This window comes from Mauremys mutica, chromosome 4 (genome assembly GCF_020497125.1).
Source record: "Mauremys mutica isolate MM-2020 ecotype Southern chromosome 4, ASM2049712v1, whole genome shotgun sequence".
Classification (NCBI taxonomy): domain Eukaryota; kingdom Metazoa; phylum Chordata; order Testudines; family Geoemydidae; genus Mauremys; species Mauremys mutica.
In genome coordinates, this window is record NC_059075.1 from 31,019,528 (window position 1) to 31,041,462 (window position 21,935).

Here is a 21,935-nt window from a genome sequence, read left to right on the forward strand (position 1 = left end):
ATATTTAGATTCCTGAAATTTTGCTTAATTTAAAATAAGTAAATAAATAAAGGGATGATTTGTTTTGCTCAAACTGTGAAAGGTTTCTGAGTCCCTTCTGCCTTCATAGAGTCATTAATTCAAAGCCAAAAGGGACAATCACTCTTGTATTGAGCCCAACTTGTGTTTGCCTAAAACATACCTTCCAGAATTGCCTGTTTGACCATTCAAATTGTGAATTTTCCTTTGTCTTTGGTAAGATGTAGACCAAAGTGGAGTTATATATGTTAAAATAGGGATCTTGGTAGTAAGTGAGGATACTTATATCCCTTAAATACTCATCCATGTTATATATGTGAGTGTTTCAGGCCACTGGGACTGCTATATTGCTCTTAAAAGTACAGTCACATCTCCTGGACTTAACACTTCAAACAATGGCATTACAGTTTTCGGTGGAACAGTGCTTATGCAATGGCACATGCCCACTGGGTTTAGAAGATGTAACCCTTCCCCGTGCCCTCTGAATATTTTTTCCAGTCCATGCTAATTTCATCTGGTTCAATTCAGATGAAGATAAGGATAAATATTTCAAAAAAAAAAAAAAAGCCTCTGAGCGAGCTGAATTGTTTCATTTAATACTTAGTTCCTGAAAAGTAAGGAACTGAAAAAAAATCTGAGAGTTCATAGCGGTGGAAAACTTTTGAGACACATTAGACAGTTCTGCTGGGAGATGCAGGATTGGTTCTCTCTCTACTGCTTTGTACAATATACAGTTGTTAAAGCATTGCATTCACATGTTGCCATCTTCTTCCCTTTGGAATATTTTTCCCACCAGTGGTAATTCTCACTGTACAATCTCATCATTTCATTACAACTCCACATATCCCATGGCGCATATGGGGGAGCTGTAATGAACATAATACACCATAGTTGTCTTTCGTAATTTCCTCTTTGCCGCATGTCTTACCCCACCCCCACCCCATACACACAGAGTGAACTGGTAATGTATGATGATCCTGAACTTCTGTAACTGACTTTGTTTCTTTTTCTCAGTTGCCCGGCAACCTTCACTTAGACCCAAACACACACAGTACTGATACTTCAGAAACTGATGGAAACGAACATTTTGAAATGTGCACTTTTTTTTCCTTTTTTTAAACTGAGCCTTTCAGGGTTTTTAGCTTCACTTCCTTCAAAAGATTAAAAAAAGTGACTTAATTTACTAGACCTACAGCTCATTTCCGTCCTCTGGAAACACTTTGCAGGTTCAGTATATTTTTCAAATTAAAGGCCGTTAAGTCCTTGCACAGGAGTGAGCCAAAAGTCCCTGCTAATAAATGTCGGTAGAAAATGTTTTTCATTATAATCATAAAAGATTTAGTCTCCCACTGGTATATTTTTTTTCATGCCTGATTTCCTTCCTTATTTTGTTTCATAACTGTCCAAGGAGACAAAGGCTTGTAAAATATGTTGTACAGTTTTTCCCTGTTAATAACAAAGCTCTGTCTCTAAAATGTTAACTGTAGAGTTCCGTCTTATATAATTTGGGACTCTGTTCTGACTGGAAGAAATGAGTGCCGATGTGTTTTCCCACGTTTCACCTGCTCCACCGTCTGCTGGATGTTAACCCCCGCCACACAAACACATTACAGTTCCCTGTTTTCTGCTGAGGAAATTTAATACACAGTAGGAATGTGAATAAATAAAAGGTATCAACTCATAATCTACCATTTCTTCTGCACTCTCTCTTTCTCATCTCTCTCTCCGGCTTCCTCTCCACCTTCCCTCGTTTATCTCTCTTATTTTCTCTTTACCTTTATCCTCCTTTTTGTTGTTGTCTCCTAATCTCCTTCCCCACCTTCCCCTCCCCTCCCCCAATCCTGCCATCTGTTTCTCACCCTCCCTCTCCTGAAAGACCATGGGGATGTTCTGGGCCCACACCACAGAGAGAAAAATCCCAGAGCACAGGATTTTTTCCTAAAAACCCAAAGGCCCTTTCCCACTGTTGAGAGCAGATGGCTTTTCTGCAAATCCTCAGGTCACTGGCTGCCTCACTGGCTCAGAGACCTAGCATAGGAACAGCTGCCCTGGAATTTTCAGCAAGGTGGAAAATGCTGTTGTGTTGAATTTAGAGCCCTTCTCTTTGGTTGCTGGTTCAAGTCCATTCCAGGTCAGCCGTTGGTTGACCCACGCGATAAGTGTGTACATCTCAGTTCAGTTCCTAGTAGACATTATCCACATCGCAATGTAGCTCTCTTCTTGGCAATCTCAGCAGAGATCCCAAGGGCTGGATTGAGCTGGGCACTATCTTCTCAACCACATAAGACAGCGTTGAAACACTTCGGTGAAGCAGCCTAGGGACGCTTGCCTACGACTGCTCATGCTGTGCCTTTCCTATGGATGTAGGACTTCAGTCTCCAGTTTTATCAGCATGGTGCCTTATGGCTTCCCCACCTCATTATGATAATGCAAATCAATCCTTTAGAAAGCACTGCAGGAGTGTGTGCTGTGGAGGAAGCATTATTAAATTGGAGATAAAGAATAGTTGTTTTTGTTCAAGGTATATTGTATCCCAAATGTACATGATTCTGTACATAAGTCCCAGGTCTGTCACTGTGTTGTTTTAATCCCAAGTGTACACAGTACAGTTTTAGTTCTAGCCAGTGACTTGCTCTGTAATCTGGTATAAGCCACTTAACCTTTCTGTGCCTCAGTTTCCCCATTGAATTGAACTAAATGTGGCTCTTAAAACTTTAACACATTATCTTTAAAACATATGTGCAGCCTATAGAGTAAAACTATTAATATACCTCATGACCTTCAGAGTGTGTCTAGTGAGCCATAGAAACCATTAGATGTGCATTACATACCCTCAAGCATTAAAAAATGTTAATAAAAAAACTCTGCTTTGGAACACTTCTGACAGCAAAGGGTTCTGTGAGTACTAGCTACTACGCTGGAGTCTTCCTTTTGATTTCTCATTCCTTCCCCTAAACTCTGGCTTTGCCTTTACTACAAAAACAAACAAACAAAAAAGTCATTTGTTTACTGCGAGATAATTTGAAGTGCTTTAGCTATTCTGCTGTAAAATCCTATTGGGGACAAGGCACTTTTAGTTTTTACCAGGAGGGAAATGAAGCAAGGTCTAGCACTGACCTCACCTAGCTACCCCACAGCAAAAACTAAAAGTGCCTCACCGCCCTCAGATCTTACAGCAGGATTTCTATCCTGCTTTAGTTAGCCCATTGTCAAACAAATAAATTGTTTTGCAGTGAAGACCTAGCCAGACTGGATTAAGTAACATCTACACCTTTTGGGTTAATTGGTTGTACACTTACTAGCAGGACCGACTCCAGGCACTAGCCAAGAAAGCTTGTGCTTGGGGCGGCAGATTCCAAGGGACGGCATTCCGGCCACCCTTTTTTTTTCTTTTTCTTTTTCTTTTTGGTTTGCTGCTCTGGCTGCCCTGTAGGGGGCGGCAGCGCGGAGAAGGGGAGCACCCTGCAGCAAACTCGGCAGGGCAGCCCACGTCCTTCCCTCCCAGCCGATTGGAGCTGCGCAGAGCCCTCCCGGCAGGTGGCGCGGTGGGAAGGGCCATGTGGTGAGCACAATAGACAAAGTATTTTAATGGTGCCCTCTTTTCGTAGGGATATAGTGATAACTTCCTAATGCAGGTAAGCACTTAGTCACACTCCTTTGACATACTTGAGAGTGTTTCGTATGCAGATATGGTGGCTGTGGCCAATTATTGTCATCGGAGGCACCTGATTAATAGTGGAAGTAAGACTGTGTCGAGTGTCTTCCATTTATATCATGCACAAGCGGGCAGAAAGCTGAACATAGTTTTCAATGGTCAGTGAATAAAGCATGAGTCACACCTGCTCTATCTAGGCTTCACTGTGGATAGAACTCTCACATATCATGACCATTGTACAAAGTCAGCAACTAAGGTCAAAACGCACAACAACTTGCTCGGAAAACTGGCCAGAATGACATGGGGTGCCAACGTCCAAATGTTACACACTTCAGTCTTGGCACTGTGTTATTCAGCGGCAGAGTACTGCACTCCAGTATGGGCTCGCTCATCTCACACAAGGATGATCGACATACAACTTCATTCCAATGTGCGTATTATTTCAGGCATACTTAAATCTACTCCTCTACCACGATTACTGGTTCTTTGCAATATTGCTTCACCCAGTGTTCGCAGAGAGGAAAGCGCAGCAAAGCTCGTGATGAAATTGTGTGATATACCACATCTACTGTTAATTAAAGATTTGTTTAATCCACCATATGGTCGTCTGCCCTCACAGCGCTCGTTGTGGATAAGTTTACCAGGTGAGGGATTTACAGTAGAGGACGTAGGGCAAGCTTCATGGTTCACAGAGAAAGTGACAAATAATTATCTTATCTTGGACACCATACAATGTCAACCTGGATTTGATTTATTATGACGGCAATGGAGCCTTCTCAACCAGTTTCGTATCAGACATGGAATTGGTGCTGCAGCAGAATTTCGGTGGCATTTTAAAGACGGTACACTATGTCAGTGTGGACAGCCACAAATCATCACACACTTTGTTGAGGACTGCAAAATTACTCAGCTTCCTGGAGATCTTCATGCCTTGAACATTGTTGATAAGAACGCTGTGGCTTGGCTTGACCTGATTGCATATGCTAAATAAACAATGCAGAAGCAAACAAGATTTCTAATTTAGATCCATGTTCTGCTCTTCCTGGAATGTAAACTGTTCATTTCAAAATTGTCCTAGGATTGTCCTATTAGATGTGTGAGATGCCTGGGCAATATCTGTAAAACTGCAGGAATTTTTCAATGACACATTTTTTTCATCAGAAAATACTGATATGTCAAAGCCAAAACCATGTCCATTTTGATTAAAGTTTTATCAGGAAGGTTTCTCAGGCCCAGGATGGGAATTTCTGGTCAGAGAGAATGACCCCAGAAGAACCCCAGTGACTAGGCCATTCACTTGGGATCTGGGAGACCAAGGTTCAAGTCCCTGCTCAGAGTCTGCTCTGAAACTGATGTGGAATGATGCCAAAACCTCCATTTTTTTATTAAATGAAATTCTTGTTTTCTGGCCAGTGCTAAATATCTGCCTAGGGCAATAGTGACTGACTGGACCAAATAGTTATCAGACACTGGCTTCAAAATGTGTGGGGCCCCATTCCTGTAAAAGGAGTATTTTGTAAGCACAGGAAGAAAGCTTACTTTACGCCCATGCAGGATCAGCTGATTCACCTGAGACAGCACTTGCTATATAGTAAGATTCAGCTGCATTTGGTGGGAGGATGGAGAAAGGTATTGGAGTTGTTGTTTTTTAAATAGTGTTTAAAAGGTTCATCAACTTTAAAAGCACGTCTCTGAATTGTTTGTTCCTGTTGTTAAAACACCTAATAACAAATCTTCCTGTATAGTCAGTCAGTTTTACATAGGGTCTTTCATGGTGTAACAGGAGACACAGAAAAAAAATTAATTAGGAAAATTTGATTGTAAAGCCAGAAGAATTGGCAAGCATACGTAGAAGCAGAAATATTGTCTGAAACTACTTCTAACTGTTCATTTTTGGTATTGACTACATTTCACGTTGATTGTATCTCTCAGAATAATGTAGCATTATTTTATTTGTGCAAAACTGTGGATTCTATGTGTACACAAAAATTCAATTGTACAAAAGAGAGTGAGCCATGAATACTGTAACACTGTGTGTTTATGTAGGAAGGATGTTAACCCTTTTTGAAAAATAGGTTTAAAATAGCCTGAAGGGAAATAAAAATATACTTGTAATATAGCCTGGGATCTGGTAGGGTTTACAACTGTAGGTTTTCTTAGAAGACTAGAGCTCTGCTTATGGAGCCCTACTGATAAATCAGCTCTTATACATATGAGGCACTGCGAATTTGTGTGAAGCACTCTTGAAAAACTATTTATTTCTTTTAAAATTGATACTTATAAAATTGTTGTTTTTTCTTTAAGTAGACAAAGCATCCTGTCCTCAGGTTGTCCTGGAAAATTTAGCTAACAAAAATGGTTTATTTAGATGCTTCAGGGCACTTTTGTTAAAAGAAAATAGGGAGAAAAAAAAAGCAAAATAATTCTTTTTTAAAGAGTAACTTTGGTTGGTCTGCATTGCAAGAGTCTCAGGTTGAAACTCCACCCTTTTGCTAATTTAGGTCAGTGTGCCTTCTTTGTTAATCTGAAATGCTGGGTTAGCATAATTGATTAATCAATTTCACTCCAGTTCTCTACTGTCAGTCCTGCAGATGCATGTAATTTACAGCACAGTACAGCCTTACAAGGGCATGGTGGTGTGTTAATACAGTTACACACAAAAACTCAGTGAGCAGAGGGAATTTCCTTCCTCTGCCTGTATATAGATATGAACAATTGAACACCCAAGTAGAGAGGTGCAGAATGTGAAAATGTTTATCTCGCTATTATACAGTATGTGAAGAGTGCATACATTTACAGATGTATAAGAGAGAGAAAACTATGCATTGCCTATTTTTTTGGCATGGTGTGTATGATGTCAGGCGTTTCCTGGATGTTTCATTTTGAATCTAACTTGCCTCCAGTTTTTTACCAGCTGGAGATGCAATTTCAGTCATGCCTCAACCTTTTGTTCTTCTAATTTCTTCATCCCTTATCTTTACTATATATAACTTTCTTTGCTTCCCAATGAGGAGGTAATAGCCATATTTTAATTTTGCAGAGACAAGATCTGAACTTGGCAATAAGCCAGAGCAATTTCCCTTCCATAGCACTCTTTTTCTTCATCTAAGAATGAGAATGATACTTGCTGGGTTCTTGGTCACAGCAAGATTCCCTGCAATAGCATCCTGCTTATGCCCCTTCTCCCCGCCAGATCCACGAGCATATGGTAGCTGAATATTCTCCGTTCTACACAGCCCATTTTTTTCCTCTTAGCACATGGAGCATTCACTTCAAAGTGTGTACACTTGGTTGCAGAAAGAGACAAAGCTCCTTGCTGAAGCATACCACTCTTTGATAGACAATGAATTTAAGTACGCACTAGTAGTCTTCAGCATTCTGATTTTAACTCTGGGGGAAGCTGTGTGGTGATTACTTTTAAAATGTGTAATTTGGGTTTTCAGGGGGGTTTCCTTTTAAAAACAACCTCCCCCCCACTCCTGCTTTGTATTTTTACTTCATCAGAATTAAGGGATCAAGCATGGTGCCTGTACAGGCAAATGCATAAGTGCTTTGACGGATCTGTTAATTGAATCTATAACAACCATTTTGCTGCATTGAAATCATGTTAAACAGATCTAGATGTGTGTGTATATATGCAAGCACTCAGTTAAATCAAAGGGTATTACTCCAATCCGACAGGGCTTTGCTCTGCGTTTTGAGATAATCACTTTATGCAAGTATTTTTCGTGACTCGTGTTGTGCATGTGGACTGATTTGCCTCTTTTCTTTCAATGTAGGTAAAAGTATGGATGAAATTAAGAAGATGCTGTTGTTGGTGTTGGGCTGTGCTGTGCAGGTGAACATGCCTTATGGAATTACAAAATATTTTAATATGTCGTTTGAATCTGATTTTGGTGCTGGAACTAGAAGTGCCAATCAGTGATCCAGTCCCATTATGCTAAGTGCTGTACTGCCCCAGACAGTTTGTGGTCTAGAATTGTGAGACACAATAGATGGATGAAACAGAAAAAACAGGGGAAAGGAGATGGGAGAAAAATTAGCACATTTTGCATAATAAGCTATAGCCTCAGCTTGCCACCTGCCTTGCCACTGTTTGAACCAGTGCTTTGATACATGCTGTCACAATTAGGCAATCCAAATCATTGGCACACAGTAATTCCTGCAGGAGAGAATGGGAGTGTGAACAATCTCCTTAGTCTAAGGATTGTTGTGGGGGAGAGGGAGTTGGTTTGTTTTTGTTCTGGGGTTGTTGTTTTTTGTTGTTGTTACAATATACAGGAATGTAGTGGAGTACATTAGTGCAAAGAGAATAGATAAACCAACATCTAATCACTATCTTCTAACGCATACTACTCAGCCGCACCTTTTTTTTTTTTAATATGTGTAGATAGAAAGTCCTAAATAGGAACTCTGTATGATCACATGAGGGTTTTTATGCTGTGTTGTTAAACCAAGTGGACAGCCGATACACATGGTAAATTCCCCTGAAATACATGACAGTTAACCAAATAAAGGAATCAGTGTCCTGCACACCAAAGCTCTGTGTTTGGAATTCCACTGTAAACTGTTGTAACAGACAATAGGAATGTTGCGGGCCAGTCTTTGCTTATAATTGACCTTGTTTGTGTGTCTGTCTAATGTTCTTGTCATGCCTTAGGACACTCTCCCTGCCCAGCTATGTCAAGTCAATTATGTCAGAGCAGTGCTCTCTTCATGTGGCTGTTCGGAACTTTATACTTACTAACACATTTTAACACAAAGAATAAAAGGCCTGATTCGGCAAGGGGCTGAATAGTCTCAGTTCCTGTTTAAAGACCTGAAGTGAATGGTTGTACTCAGTATTGAGCCAAAATCGGCACTGTGTATCATGGAATCAACAGAAAACAGACTGTGGAAATGTACAACTTCTCTGTTACTTCTGTCTAGAGATTCTGCCAACTTGGGGTCCCAAATTTTCACTGACTGTCATTGTGTGGGGTATTTTTTTGTTTTTTAAGATTTACAAAACTAATTTGATAAAAATAGAATTGTGAAGCTATGGAGTTAAAATGTCATATATTTTTCATTAAATATTTTACATACGAAGCAAACATTTAATTAGTGCCCAAGAACCAATAAATGAAGCTGAAGTGAGCAGAAGCAAAAGCAAAACCAAAACCAACTGATCTGTTGTCATTGCCCAAAATGAGCAAAATGCAAAAAGTAAACAAATGGTTTAAATGATGTAAAGTAAAATTAGGGCCAGATCCTCAGCTGGTATATGTTGGTGTAGCTCCTTTGAAATCAGTGGAGCTTTGCTGATTTACGCCAGCTATGGATCCAATCCTTGATTTTTAGCTTGGATGGGGGGAGGTTGGGTTTTGGTTGGGTTTCTTTTTTACATTTAACTTAGCCTTAAGTTTAAAAACTTTTGGCAGGACTCAGTCACCATTACTCAGACCGCATGTTCATTGGCTCCTCAGTTAGTTCAGTGACCTCAAGGAGCATTGGAATAGTGCAATAAAGCACTAGCTACTCAATGTGAGTAAGCGTGACAGAGTCTGGCCCTTGGTGTTGCAAGTGTCCTTTTAGCTGTGCAGAGATGTTCAACAAAAACAACACCGTGGTAGAGTTTTGATCCATAGCTGTTTTCAAGTGACGTGTATTTATTTTCTGTTTGTTTACAGTGTGAAAGAAAGGAAGAGTTTATCGAAAGAATAAAACAACTGGATATTGAGACCCAGGCTGGAATTGTTTCACACATTCAGGAGGTAGGGTTCTCAGCACTTGAAGCTTGCTTTCTTTTTTTCTTCTCCTGACGGTTCAGTGGTATTGTTTACTTTGCTATGTAGTAGCACAGGTTAACCTTTCATAGTGGCACTAGTGTGTTTGATGCAAAGAAAGATACATTCCATGAATGTATGGGTATATCTATTTTTGGGCTTGGAGGTATGATTCCCAGCTCGCATAGACATACCCACATTAAAACTAGTAGCGTAGCCCGGATAGTCTGGGTAGCAGCTTGGGCTACCTGCTAAATATGTGCCCACCCGGATGCACGAGGTATGTACTTGGGTGGCTAGCCCGAGCCACCTTCCCTTGCTACTCCAGCTACGCTGCTGTTTTTAGCATGCTAGCTTGTGTAGTGCTAGCACAGGTATGTCTACGTGAGCTGGGAATCACTGCTTCCCTCTCAGTGTAATCAAATTAAAAGGTAAAAATTACTATGTGGTTGGGAAATTAACTGGGCTAACCACTTCTCAAAGAGTGCCAGTGATAAATGTCAGAACTGCCAAACGTCAGCTCAGACTGAAAGTAGTTTTATAAGAATACACAAAAAGAGTTTCAGGTAAAATTTTCAGAAGCACTTTAGTGATTTAGTGTTATTTTCAAAAGTCACTTAGGAGCTTAAGTCCCATTAGAAGGCAATGAGACTCCCAAGTGCCTGCAGCACTTCTGAAATTGGGATTTAAGCACCTAAGTCACATAAGTGCTTTTGAAAATATTATCGATGGTCCAAAATTTGATTTCAGTCTTTTAAAAATGGTATAATTTGGTGACATATGATGCCTGGATTCTAAATGCTTTGTTTAAAGAAAAAAAAAGTTTGCTCAAACAACAGCTATCATCCCATTTTCTGGGAGTTCAGGTGAAGCCTTCTGTAAATGCCCTCTACGGGACAGGCCTCAAGTACAAAATGCACGTTCTCTCAGGATGTGCTGGCTTCATCGGATGCAGAAGCGAAAAACCAACTAACCTAGGTGGGTTGGGGAACACATACTGTTAAAAGATGTTGACAATAACGTTTTAATATATTTTAAAATCTGCTTTCTAAAAGCAGATCCCACAGACTAGCAATTTCATTTAAAGACTAAGGAATATAAAGAATATGGTTCTGGTAAAAGCAGAAACATGTATAGCCCTAAATGTGGACATAGCAACTTGAAAATAACCTTTCCAGTGCAGTGCAGTTTTCAGCAACAACATTTGGAAAAAAGCAATTTTTAGAGAATTATAGTTAAAAAAAATTTTTTTTCCCCATACCAGATTAGATCACTGCCACATAAGATCTATTAAGTCAGATAATCCCTGTGGCAGTGATCAAATACCAGAGCGTCAGGGGAAGCACAAACCTTGTCACCCCCACAATAATGCATCTAGCTAATTGTGCAATACAGGGCCAATACCTTCCTGACTCTTGCAGAGACTAGCTCACCCGCATGAAGATTGAGAGTTGAGTACAGTACTCTAAGTGTTCTTGAGCACAAAATTATCCAGCCACTTTTTCTAAATCTAGCTATCTTGTGAAAACTAGAAGCTTTGTTACATGATGTTGCAGTTGAACTGAGCATTTCTGCACCATTTCCTGGCTATATTGGCTGAAAAGTGACATTTATGACTAGGTTTGCCCACTTATCGATTCTTGAAAATTGGTGACAATTGGAAGAGGAACTGTACTGATTCCAACAGCTGATTTATATAAGTAGCAAACTTGAAAGAAAATCCTTGCACAGAATGAATCAATTCAACAAGCAAAATTGGAAAATATATCAGGGAAAATTAAAAAAACAAAAACTGTATTTTGTTCTTGTTTGCAGGTGACTCAGAACCAGGAGAATGTGTTTGACTTGCAGTGGCTAGAGCTGCCAGATATGGCCCCAGAAGAACTGGAGTCTCTCTCAAGGAATATGGTTTTCCATCTCAAGAGGCTTATTGATGAGAGAGACGAGTGCACAGAAGTATGAATGAGATGTCTGTTTCTCATACAGTTCATTTGAGGGATCAGACACAGGCTCTGCTTTTCTATTGTCTTTTGCTTCTGTACTGATTGCCTCTATGTTTCATTTAAGGTTCAGTCTCTTGTCACTCTATTAAATCTCTAAAAATTCTAGCATTCGTTAGAGTGATGTTTAATCATCCCTTGCTGCTCTCATAAATTGTATACTCGAGCTACAGAGAATTGATCTGTGAAGGAGAAGTGTGTGCAGGAAACACAATATGCTTTATTTTGTGAATTTGCCTTAAAGCTTTTGTCTCTTCTTCTCTTCTCTGAGTGGATACTTTTCTGTCCTTCCCACAATATCTGCCATTGTTGGTTCAAGAGCCTTGTCTCTAGCTTATGCCACCAGTGACATCTTTTCTCTTTATCTGTGACTCATCAGTTAATCTTATTTCAGATCTCTGCTAGAAACCTCTCTTCTCCCGACTGAGATCTCTTAACTTCCTCCTCTTCCTACTGTTATTGATTTGACTCTGATTATATTTGTTAAACCTGTAAATTGTTGCAGTTTCTATAAAAACTCAAAGCAAAATACAGTCCTTATCTGAAACACTAGGCAGTAGTGTATTCCGGTGGTCAGCAAAGGACTGGGAATCAAAATTGTGTTCTGTTCCCAACTGTGTCACTGATTTCAGTGTGTGACATTAGGTACATCACTTGAACCTTCTGTGCCTGAGTTTCCACATCTGTAAGGTAGGCTAATAATTACCCACTTTGCAAAGTACTTTGAGATGCTTGAGTGAAAGGAGCTATAAGTGCAATGTGTTGTTATTTCTTGTTAATGCCACTGGCCTCTCTCCTTTTCCAGCTGATTGTGGATCTCACTCAGGAGAGAGATTATCTGCAGTCTCAGCAACCACCAAGTCCTCTGAAAACATCTAGTCCAGACTCTTCACCAAACCTAGCCAGTCGTCTCTCCAGTGAGGACAAGCAGCACCTGGCTGTTGAGCTGGCAGACACACGAGCAAAGCTGAGAAGGGTCCGACAGGAATTGTAAGTCACTAAACGCCTGGGCTGCTGGAGAAGTGCTCTCTATTTCAGGTTCTTTGCTAACAGTGTCAAGTAAACGTGTATTAAGCCTGTGTCTGCAGCATCGGGTTGCCCATTGGCTTCAACTCCTTGACTTGTCTCGGAGTTCAGCATGCAGACTTGCTGTAGATTTGGGTCTTGTACGTTGGGGGTGGACGGTTGCTCAAGGAAAGGATGCGTGCAAAGTAGCTGGCTTCACCTTCTCCCATCTTCCCTCTTTCTTGTCACCAATCTCAAACATCCGTTAGTTTGTCTTTCCCTTCCCTCTTTTCTTGCCTTCCCACATCCATCACTCTTTCTTCTCCTTTTCCTTCTTTCCCTCCCCACCCCTATGCCATCCTTAAGTTTTCAAAGATTGTTGATTCCAGTTGGTATTTCCCCTTCCCCACATGCATACACATTACCCTCGCTTCTTGGCAGTGATTGTTGGGAAGAACTGATTACAAATGGCTGGTAGCTGTGGCGGCAGGAATGGCAGGTGAAATGATGATTTAAAAAAGAGAGACAGTCCCAAATTTCCTGTGGCTCAGGGCCCCACACGAAAACATCTGCAGCTATTGGTAACTTTGAAACTGGAGCAGCACCAAGAAAATCTAGACAGTCTTGTGTCCAGATTACCCTGTGACTAATACCCCCTGCATCTTGCCATGATGTTATTGCCATAAGTATTGTTCCAGGAACCCTTGTTATAGTTTCTTATTAAGTTTTTCCTAATCATTTTTAGGGAAGAAAAATCTGAGCAACTCGTGGACACTAAACATGAAGCAGAACAGCTTGTACTAGAGCTGCAGAAAATAAAACAGGAGGTAAGTGGAGCTTCTTCAGTTGTAACACTGCTGTGACACACAACACTTTAAAAATTGCTTTCAATAGTAAGATAAAAATTCTTCTCATGAAATTTGAATGATGGAACCAAGTTACTGCAGCATGTTGGTCTGATTGTGACAGAGTAATGCAGTGACTTACTGGTGAGAGCAGGTCTCATCTGTTCAGTTCACTGACTTGTCCAATAATGCCTGGAGCATATACAGCACTGATCATTGAAAACTGAAGAATCCCTGTAGGCTGAGTTACCACTCAATCCTGCAATGAGTTTGATGGCTAATTGAAGGCTTCCCCACACTTGCGCCATAGGGTCACTTCTGGCTTTCCATTCACTTCCTCTCATTTGGACTTGGGGGCAGGGGAAGGGGTATGTCATGAGTTTTACCAGCATGGGGGGTTAATTTTATTTTTTTCCATTTGTCTGTCACTTTTCCCAGAACATCCATCTGGCAGCTGATGCACGCTCTGCCCGAGCATACAGAGATGAACTGGATTCACTGAGAGAGAGAGCAAACAGAGTCGAGAGGCTCGAGATGGAACTGGTCCGGTGTAAAGAGAAACTGCATGATGTGGATTTTTACAAGGCTCGTATGGAGGCAAGTGAAGATCAGGAAAAAAATCTGCTGTGCAGGGCCCATTTTCCCCAGTGCTGCTCACCAGTTCATGCTTCATTTGTAATCACTCTACCACACATTAAAGCAAACTGAAGTTCCAGAAAATACCTGATGGATGGGATTTTTGAAAGCACTCAGCAATGGCCTAGCTCTGCTCCCCCATTGGAGTCAGCGGTAAAACTCTCAACAGTGAGAGTTGGGCTAGGCCAGTGCTGAAAAGCTCCCTCGTTATAGATCTATTGGGTCTCCATTATGTGGCTGACTGTAGCAGCCCTGTTCTTTGACACTACAGGTCTGGGTCCTTGCAGTAAATTTTCAAGCTGTCTTTGTGCCAGAGTTGATTCTTTGGCCAAAATTTTCCATTTGTGAGTACCCTGTGCTAATTATCTAAATAAGTGGCCTGATATTTTCAGAGGTTCTTAGCATCTGCGGCTCCAATTGAAGTGGCTAGAAATTTTTAAGTATAGTTTCAGATGGCAAACCTTAGGAATCAAAATCTGCAAATGTTGGCCTTAGTAAATAACAGAGAAACTGCTCTTAAGTGGAGTGTTTGTACCTATAAGTTTACGCTATTAGTAATACCAATATCTTCAACTTAGCCACTTCAGGCCACTGCTCATCCTATTTCACTCTCTTTCTAGGCCTCTTGGCTAATCTCATCTTTAACTCTCGAGATCCCCTACATTTCCCTTATACAGAGGGATACCTGCCACCCCATTTCATCTCACCCACAGTACAAGCACCTAATTCTACCCTTCTGGAGTTTTTCTGCTGCTCATTCTTACTAATTCTTTTCCACCTAAAACTAATAGAGAGGGAGAGCTGAGGATTCTGTGCTAGAAACATGGATGGACCTGTTTCTGGTAATGTAGGAAGATAGCAGTGACCTGTGGCAGGAAGGGTTGCCTCAGTACCAGGGCTGTCCTTAAGGGGGTGCAGGGTCTGGGGCAGAAGTGATGAATCCGTCACTTCCGGGACCGACCACACCAGCCAGTTGGTCTGGCCCCTGGGGCCCCCCAAAGCACAGGGCCTGGAACAGTCACCCCAATTCACAGCACCCAAGGGATGGCTCTGCTCAGTGAATTTGCATTAGCCCTGCTTGCTTCTGTTAGGGTTCATGCTGAAGAAAATGGATAGACTCAACGTGTGACTGAGATTGTGGGAAACAGCTGTCAACAAATACTTCACTGAATCTACTGTATATGGGCTCCAGAACTGAATCAGACTAATACTGAAGTCCTCTACCTTGCAGCATCCAATTCGTTTGTTTATTTTACTGTGTATGAAACCTTTATGTTAACCAAAAACAGACAAAATTCTTCTGCTTGTCCTATGGATAAATATCTGATTGTGACTGTCATGCCACTAGCAACAAAGAGAATGCTTTGGGCTGGTTGAGTAATTCTTTGCCTTTCCAATGGAAGAATGTGGCACTTTAGCCAGAGTCAGGTGCAATCAAAAGACTGTCTGAGATTGATTCTGGAGGCTGAATCTTGGAATCATGTAATCCCAGTTCTGATTACATTGAAGCCAGAGGAAATTTTGCAATTGACTTCAAGATTGGGCCCTAACTGTAAGTAGATGAAGCTCCTGGCTCTGAGATAATGGGGTATCAGTGTCACTAAAACATATGCCCATAACACTCCCTGCTGAAAACATGGCAGTTCTTTATGGTTTGCAAACCTCGCCTTGTAAATACATTTTTCTCTTTGCCAACCTAAAGGACCAGCTGTCCACTGCATCTTATGAATAGGTCCACTAAGCCTGCTGAGTATCAAATGTATAAACTGCAAACTGAGGCAGGCTCCTCTCTGCTGGCAATTTTCAGTTTACTGGAATCTTTTACTGTAAGTCGTCTCTCTCTCCTACTCCCTCAAGCTGGCAAGTCAGTTGTGCATTAACCCTATCATGCACACTAGATAGCAGAGCCACGTCTTGACATTTTCCCTTCAGCTCTGTGTTGCTGTACTTTAGTCTGCTGCCCAAAGCATGAGGAGGAGTTGGTTCTGGTAGAATGGGAGAGGCTAGTGCTTCCTCTTATCTTCATCTGAGACAAGAGGGCAGCCATTCTACTGTACGTACTTGGGTTCTCAGAACTGTGGCTTGCCCTGGAGCCAGCGATACCCTCAAACTAACCACTTCTGTTTCCTATGTAGCAAGTTAACTTGATCCATAATGTAAAATTTACAGAGCTCTCCTTCATGTCTTTTCTTCCATCCCTTATGCAGTCTCCCACCTCTGTTTCTTCCGTGTTGGGTGTCGAGGTTCTGCATCATAGGTGAGATTCTGTGCTGCATCTCTAAGAGCTGCAATCTGGAGGCATGGGGATGGAGCAAAGGTCATTTTACATCTTCTTGGCACCTTTCTAACTCTGTTTGCTCTAGGGAGTCAATGTGTCCTCTGGCATAAGTTAGGACAGGGTTCGGCAACCTTTCAGAAGTGGTGTGCTGAGTCTTCATTTATTCACTCTGATTTAAGGTTTCACGTGCCAGTTTAACGTTTTTAGAACGTCATTTTAACGTTTTTAGAAGGTCTCTTTCTATAACTCTATAATATATAACTAAACTTTTGTTGTATGTAAAGTAAATAAGGTTTTAAAAATGTTTAAGAAGCTTCATTTAAAATTAAATTAAAATGCAGAGCCCCCCGGACCAGTGGCCAGGACCCGGGCAGTGTGAGTGCCATTGAAAATCAGCTCGTGTGCTGCCTTTGGCACGTGTGCCATAGGTTGCCTACACCTGAGTTAGGAGCTGCTTCAGCTGCCTTTGGGCTGCTCCACAGTGTAAAATTGCCAGTATTTTGCATTCCAGCCACTCCTTGTCCTAAATACTCCAGCACATCCCACGATGTAGAAGGGCAGCATAAGTCTGTCTCCTCTGGCCTTGTGCTGCCCCTGCCGGCTGCATTCAGGAAATTCCCCAGGGGGGATTCTGGCCCTCTTATGTTGCTGTACCAATGTAAAGAGGCTTCAATGAAGCCAGAATCTGACAATATATATGTCCTTCAGCCAGTGTTATCCCTCAGTTTCCCTTCCATTTCCCCCCTGCCTCAAGCAACTGTCCTTCAAAGTGAGGTGTAATGAATAGGACTTAATTCAGAGCTGTGCCTACTCACGTTCCTCTCACCCCCTTGAAAAATAGCTGGATTTACAGTTTCCTCAGAACCACTCCCAGCGTCGGAGCAGGGGTCTAGTTCTAGTCTCTCACTTGACAGTGAGAGATACCACTAGGTTATAAAGCTGGTCCAACTCCCCTGATGCTTATTGGTAGCTTCCTAAGCTCAGAGGGTCTGAGACTCTGAAACAAATTTCACATAGATGGGGCCATTTTAACTGCATGCACTTCAGTGAAGAAACATATGATGGGCACTTAACAAGCCTCTAGTTCTGGTACTTGAAGTACAGCCATGAAAACATGCCCCTATTGAATGTCATCTCCAGGCAGTGGTCATGAAAGTGCCATATGGAGGGCAGACCATGTGAGGCAGTTTACAAGAGGTAAGAGAAGAGAAATTGGAGTGAGACTTTAAATAGCTCCTTAAACCACAGGCTAAAAGTCCCTAATGGCAGGAGGGAGATTAGAGAAGCTGCCTTAGAACAAGTGCAAAAGGAACAAGCCTCACTGCAGGCGAGCAAGACTTGACATGTCTGAGCAGGTGAATATTTTCCTTCCACGTCTTTCACGACAAGAAGAAATTACCAAATGCTGTTTTAATTTGATTATATATCTAAGAAAACACAATGCAAATGCAGTCTATGGACCAGGGCCACCCGGGACGGGGGGAAGTGGGGCAATTTGCCCCGGGCCTCACAGGGGCCCCCACGAGAATATGGTATTCTATAGTATTGCAACTTTTTTTTTATGGCAGTGGCCCCCGAATTGCTTTGCCCCAGGCCCCCTGAATCCTCTGGGCAGCCCAGCTATGGACTTGCCCGCTGTGGTGGCTTAATGAGGTCATAGCTATCAATGTGCAGGGGCAGGCTTAATGCAGTGCTTCCTCTGAGGAGGTGTTTCCCTCCAACGTAAAAACCCTGCTGCAGCATTCCTCTCCATTGAGTCTAGTGCTGCTCCAGGAGACCAGATTCTTTTTGGAGACCAGGGAGTCTTACTTGCATTTTTTCCTCCCCCAACTGCAATAAGTTTCCCCACAGGATAATGGGAAGAAATTCCAGTGAACATTAAAAAATTTTTTAAAAAGCATTTCTTTTACATTTTCATTTAGTTTGATGGATGCAAAATGCAATTATTCCAGGGCATTTTGCTAACATTTTTGCAGCTCAGCAGGAGCAACTTCCATAGCGTGCGTGTGCGTGTGCGTGTCTGGCCCCAATCCTGCAAATACATATGCCAAGATTTAATTTTAAGTGGTCTACTCATTGGATATGAGTGTTTGCAGGATCAGGGCCTGTGTTGTTAAGGCTGCAGACCAAATTCTTTGGTTTAATTCAGTGAGAGGTTTATGAAGGCAAGATCAGAAATTGTTGGATGTTTTATAGTCAGAGTTTTAAGGTAAATTTCCTCTAATTGATTTTGGAATCTCTTATAAGTAAATGTGTTATAAATCGTAAAAGACCATAGATAACTATTCTGTGCCGTTGATTTAAAAGTACCCCACGGCTATAAAACCATTTTGAGAGTTTTATTAATTTAAAAGGAAAAAAATATCTTAATTCCCATGAAGAATACACCCAACCATTCTGCTTATCTAATACAAAACTGATTTATAGCCAAACCAATTCTCAGGTCAGTTGTGCTACCCTAGGGTTATCTGTGGTGACATTAGTTATAATAGGCTGTTCTAAGAACAATTCTACCTTCCAGGCTCTGAAACATAACTTTATAAAGCTATCCTGGAGTAATTACTTAAATTAAGTTTGCACTATAAAGATGACCTCAGAAAATGGGTGCAAGTAAATAATGTTGGCCCAACTTTAACAGGCTTCTGCAAAAGGTTCTTAATTTAAGATTTCATCAGAAACCTTCTGATCTGACAGGTCTTCCTCCCCCTCGCCCCTCAGGCACCTGCATGGTGTGTACCTCCCATTTCTCAGATATTATGGCTCCCAACAATGTGTGATTTGCAAACAGAGACCAAATATGTGTATACCTTACTTGGCACACAGTTAGACTCTTCATGAGACACTTAAATAATCAGTTCCTGCTTGGTAAGCAGTTTCAGAGATAATTCTGAGGTGATGTTTATGAGGTAAAACACCATCTTACTTCTCACGGCTGTGGTCCAGACTGAGCAGGACAGTTTGTTAAATATATTCTGATTGACCCATTGTTTCAATATGAGTATTTTTGGTACTTGTTTTACACCCACCATGCTGCCTGTTTTTAACTCCACTCATTCTCATCTGTTTTGGTTCAGACAGTTTAACATATCCATCCGCTCTGGTCAAACTTGGCCCAAAATTTAGGTCTTAAAATATCAGAGTTTCAACATTTTCTCTTTATTCATTTACTCACAGACGTCTCTATTGCAGCCACCATCATAGTATCTCCTGTGAGCACAAAGTGCAATCATCCCTATTTTACAGATGGGGAACTGAGGCACACATCGATTAAGGGACGTCTCTAGGTGTAGGATATCACTGGAAGTCTGTACCAGAGCCGGGAAACGGAATCCAGAGTTCCTGAGTCCCAGTCCAGCCTTAACCACAAGAACATCCTTTCTCTTTTTATAAAACCTGAAACTAATAGAAATGTTTCTCCATGGATTCTTACCACTAGTGGAATTGTTCTAAAAACACATTAATCTAAAGTTTTGCAACAGCTTTGCACTAACCAGTTTCAGTGTGATGGGGACTTAAAAGCCATTCCACACAATAGGTGATGGAAGTGTTGATTCTAAGCAATAGCAACAATAACCAGGGATTTTTCTTTTCTATGGGCCAGGAGATATTTTTTTTCCTGCCAAAGTTTATTTCCAAGAAATTGCTGCACATCTCCACCCCACAGCACTCTCTATTTCTAAGGAGCGTAGCTGATGGCTAGAGTTTTGCATACTGTGGGAAAGTCCTATAGGAATGGCAAGAAATGCCTGAAGATTAGTTGGTTGACTGCTGACTCTTCCCACTGGCTTTAGGATAAATTAGGGTTAAATTGAAAGCCTTTGTATGCTTTCTTTTTAGGTCAGCATTAATAGACTGGTTATGGGTTATGATTAAGGGTTATGTATATATTAGGTTGGTATGCATGTTAGAGCATGAACACCATTTCATAACAGTCTCTGCAAACTATGTTCTGAAATGGGACATTCAGACCTGGGAGTGAGTCTTACTGAGCTGCCGTGAGACTTTTGAGGCCACTGATTGTATCCTTCCAAAAATGGGAAGGCAGCTGTTGTCCAACGGATCACCACAACTTACTCATTCCTGATCATCTTTCAGTAGTCCATGTGTTTTGAAGGTTGGTTGTCCGAGAGAGCAGACTCATTCACTGATATCAGCAGAGGCTTTACAATTTGAAGGCTACTGTCCAGCAATAAACTGTCAACCCATAATTATTTCTCCATGGATGTGTGCATGTTCCATTTTTTCTGTATGTTGGAGGAAAAAATAAACTAATAAAAATCTTTTTAGCGGAACAAGGTAAATTGCTGGGGGGTTTTTTCCCCACTCCACCCTCGGTTCCCCTGTGTAACATCCTGCTCTTTCTCATCTTTCAAATGCCCATCACTTTCCTGAGTGAGAGAATTGTAGGCCTTACATGTATGTTTCTGATATTAAAAGCATTTAAAGATAAAAGTAAGCAGTCTTTTTTTTTTTTTACCTGAAATCAGACAATTTAAAGCTGTTCTGACCTGGTCAAGAATGTCAACCAGATTTTATGCTGCGGACATGTATTATTTCTGGAGATAAGGTATATGAATGCATGATGCTGCAATTTTTGCTTTGTTGTGGTTCAAACAACAAGGGGAGCACCATATAATTCACCAGACTTGTTCCTAGAGCTGTGCTAGAACTGCTGTAGCTGCAGAACCCGGTTGTGTTTGTGTTCCACAAAACACAAACCAAAAATGCTGCTGGCCTAGAGGAAAAACAAAACTGTTCATACAGTTAATGATTGTGTCAGGTGTTTAAAAGGTCATTGCAAACCAGTGCTTCTTTAAGTGAAATAAAGCCATATACATGAGAGAGAGGGAAAGAGAATTCTTTCTGACATGTTATTGAAAGGACTTTTTCATGTAAATGATCCCATAACCTCTAAAGGTCTAGGTCTGTTTGTTTATATTTTGCACTCTCTGTCTTCCAAGTGCTTCACCAACGTTGATATTGGAACATTTTAAAGTATAAATCTTTGTCTCTATGGGATCTTCATATGTAAAATTGTCATTTTAGAGGTAATGATTAAAAGGTGCTATTCATAGTTAAATATCCAGTATTTCAATGCCCTTGTTCTAGGTGTGCTATATATCCTTTTTTCCAAACTGTAGTATATTAAAGTTGTCTGATGTTTGAAACATAAAATTCTGAAACTAGGAGATTAACTTCATATGCTGTTTTTCTTTTTGTTTTATAGGAATTGAGAGAAGACAACATCATATTAATTGAAACAAAGGCTATGCTAGAAGAACAGTTAACAGTAGCAAGAGCTCGTGGTGATAAATTGCATGAACTAGAGAAGGAAAACTTGCAATTGAAATCCAAACTTCATGATGTAGAGCTGGTACACACTCTTTATTTAACTATGCAATTTTTAAAAAATCATATTTTTAAACTAGGTTACATACTCTTTTTACATAATCTATTGGAGTTGGACAAATTCCATTTACAAAGTTTTCAATATGTCTCAGGCCATGTGATCTTTGTGTCAGTGCAGTGGATCGTGCATGCTTAAAATAGCATGACACTCGACTTACAATAAAAATATATTTATATTTTATATAAATATATTAAAAAAATCTGCTTGAGAGAAGCAAACAGTTGGACAGATTTCAGGTTACATGAGCATATATCACCAAGTTGCAAATACTGAACCTATGTACGTGGATGTTAGAGGGTTTAGAATGTATCCGTTTTTAAAAA

General features: G+C 40.9%; 1 protein-coding gene across 1 annotated transcript in view; it reads left to right on the forward strand.

Moving 5' to 3' along the window:
* Positions 1–21,935, forward strand: part of CCDC88C (coiled-coil domain containing 88C) — a 133,228-nt gene that overhangs the window by 66,225 nt on the left and 45,068 nt on the right. Inside the window, exons 5-11 of the mRNA XM_045013229.1 lie at positions 7,453–7,511; positions 9,343–9,426; positions 11,254–11,394; positions 12,244–12,428; positions 13,189–13,270; positions 13,727–13,885; positions 21,430–21,576. Coding sequence (XP_044869164.1) covers positions 7,453–7,511; positions 9,343–9,426; positions 11,254–11,394; positions 12,244–12,428; positions 13,189–13,270; positions 13,727–13,885; positions 21,430–21,576 — 857 coding nt within the window. The remainder of the gene's footprint in view (positions 1–7,452; positions 7,512–9,342; positions 9,427–11,253; positions 11,395–12,243; positions 12,429–13,188; positions 13,271–13,726; positions 13,886–21,429; positions 21,577–21,935) is intronic.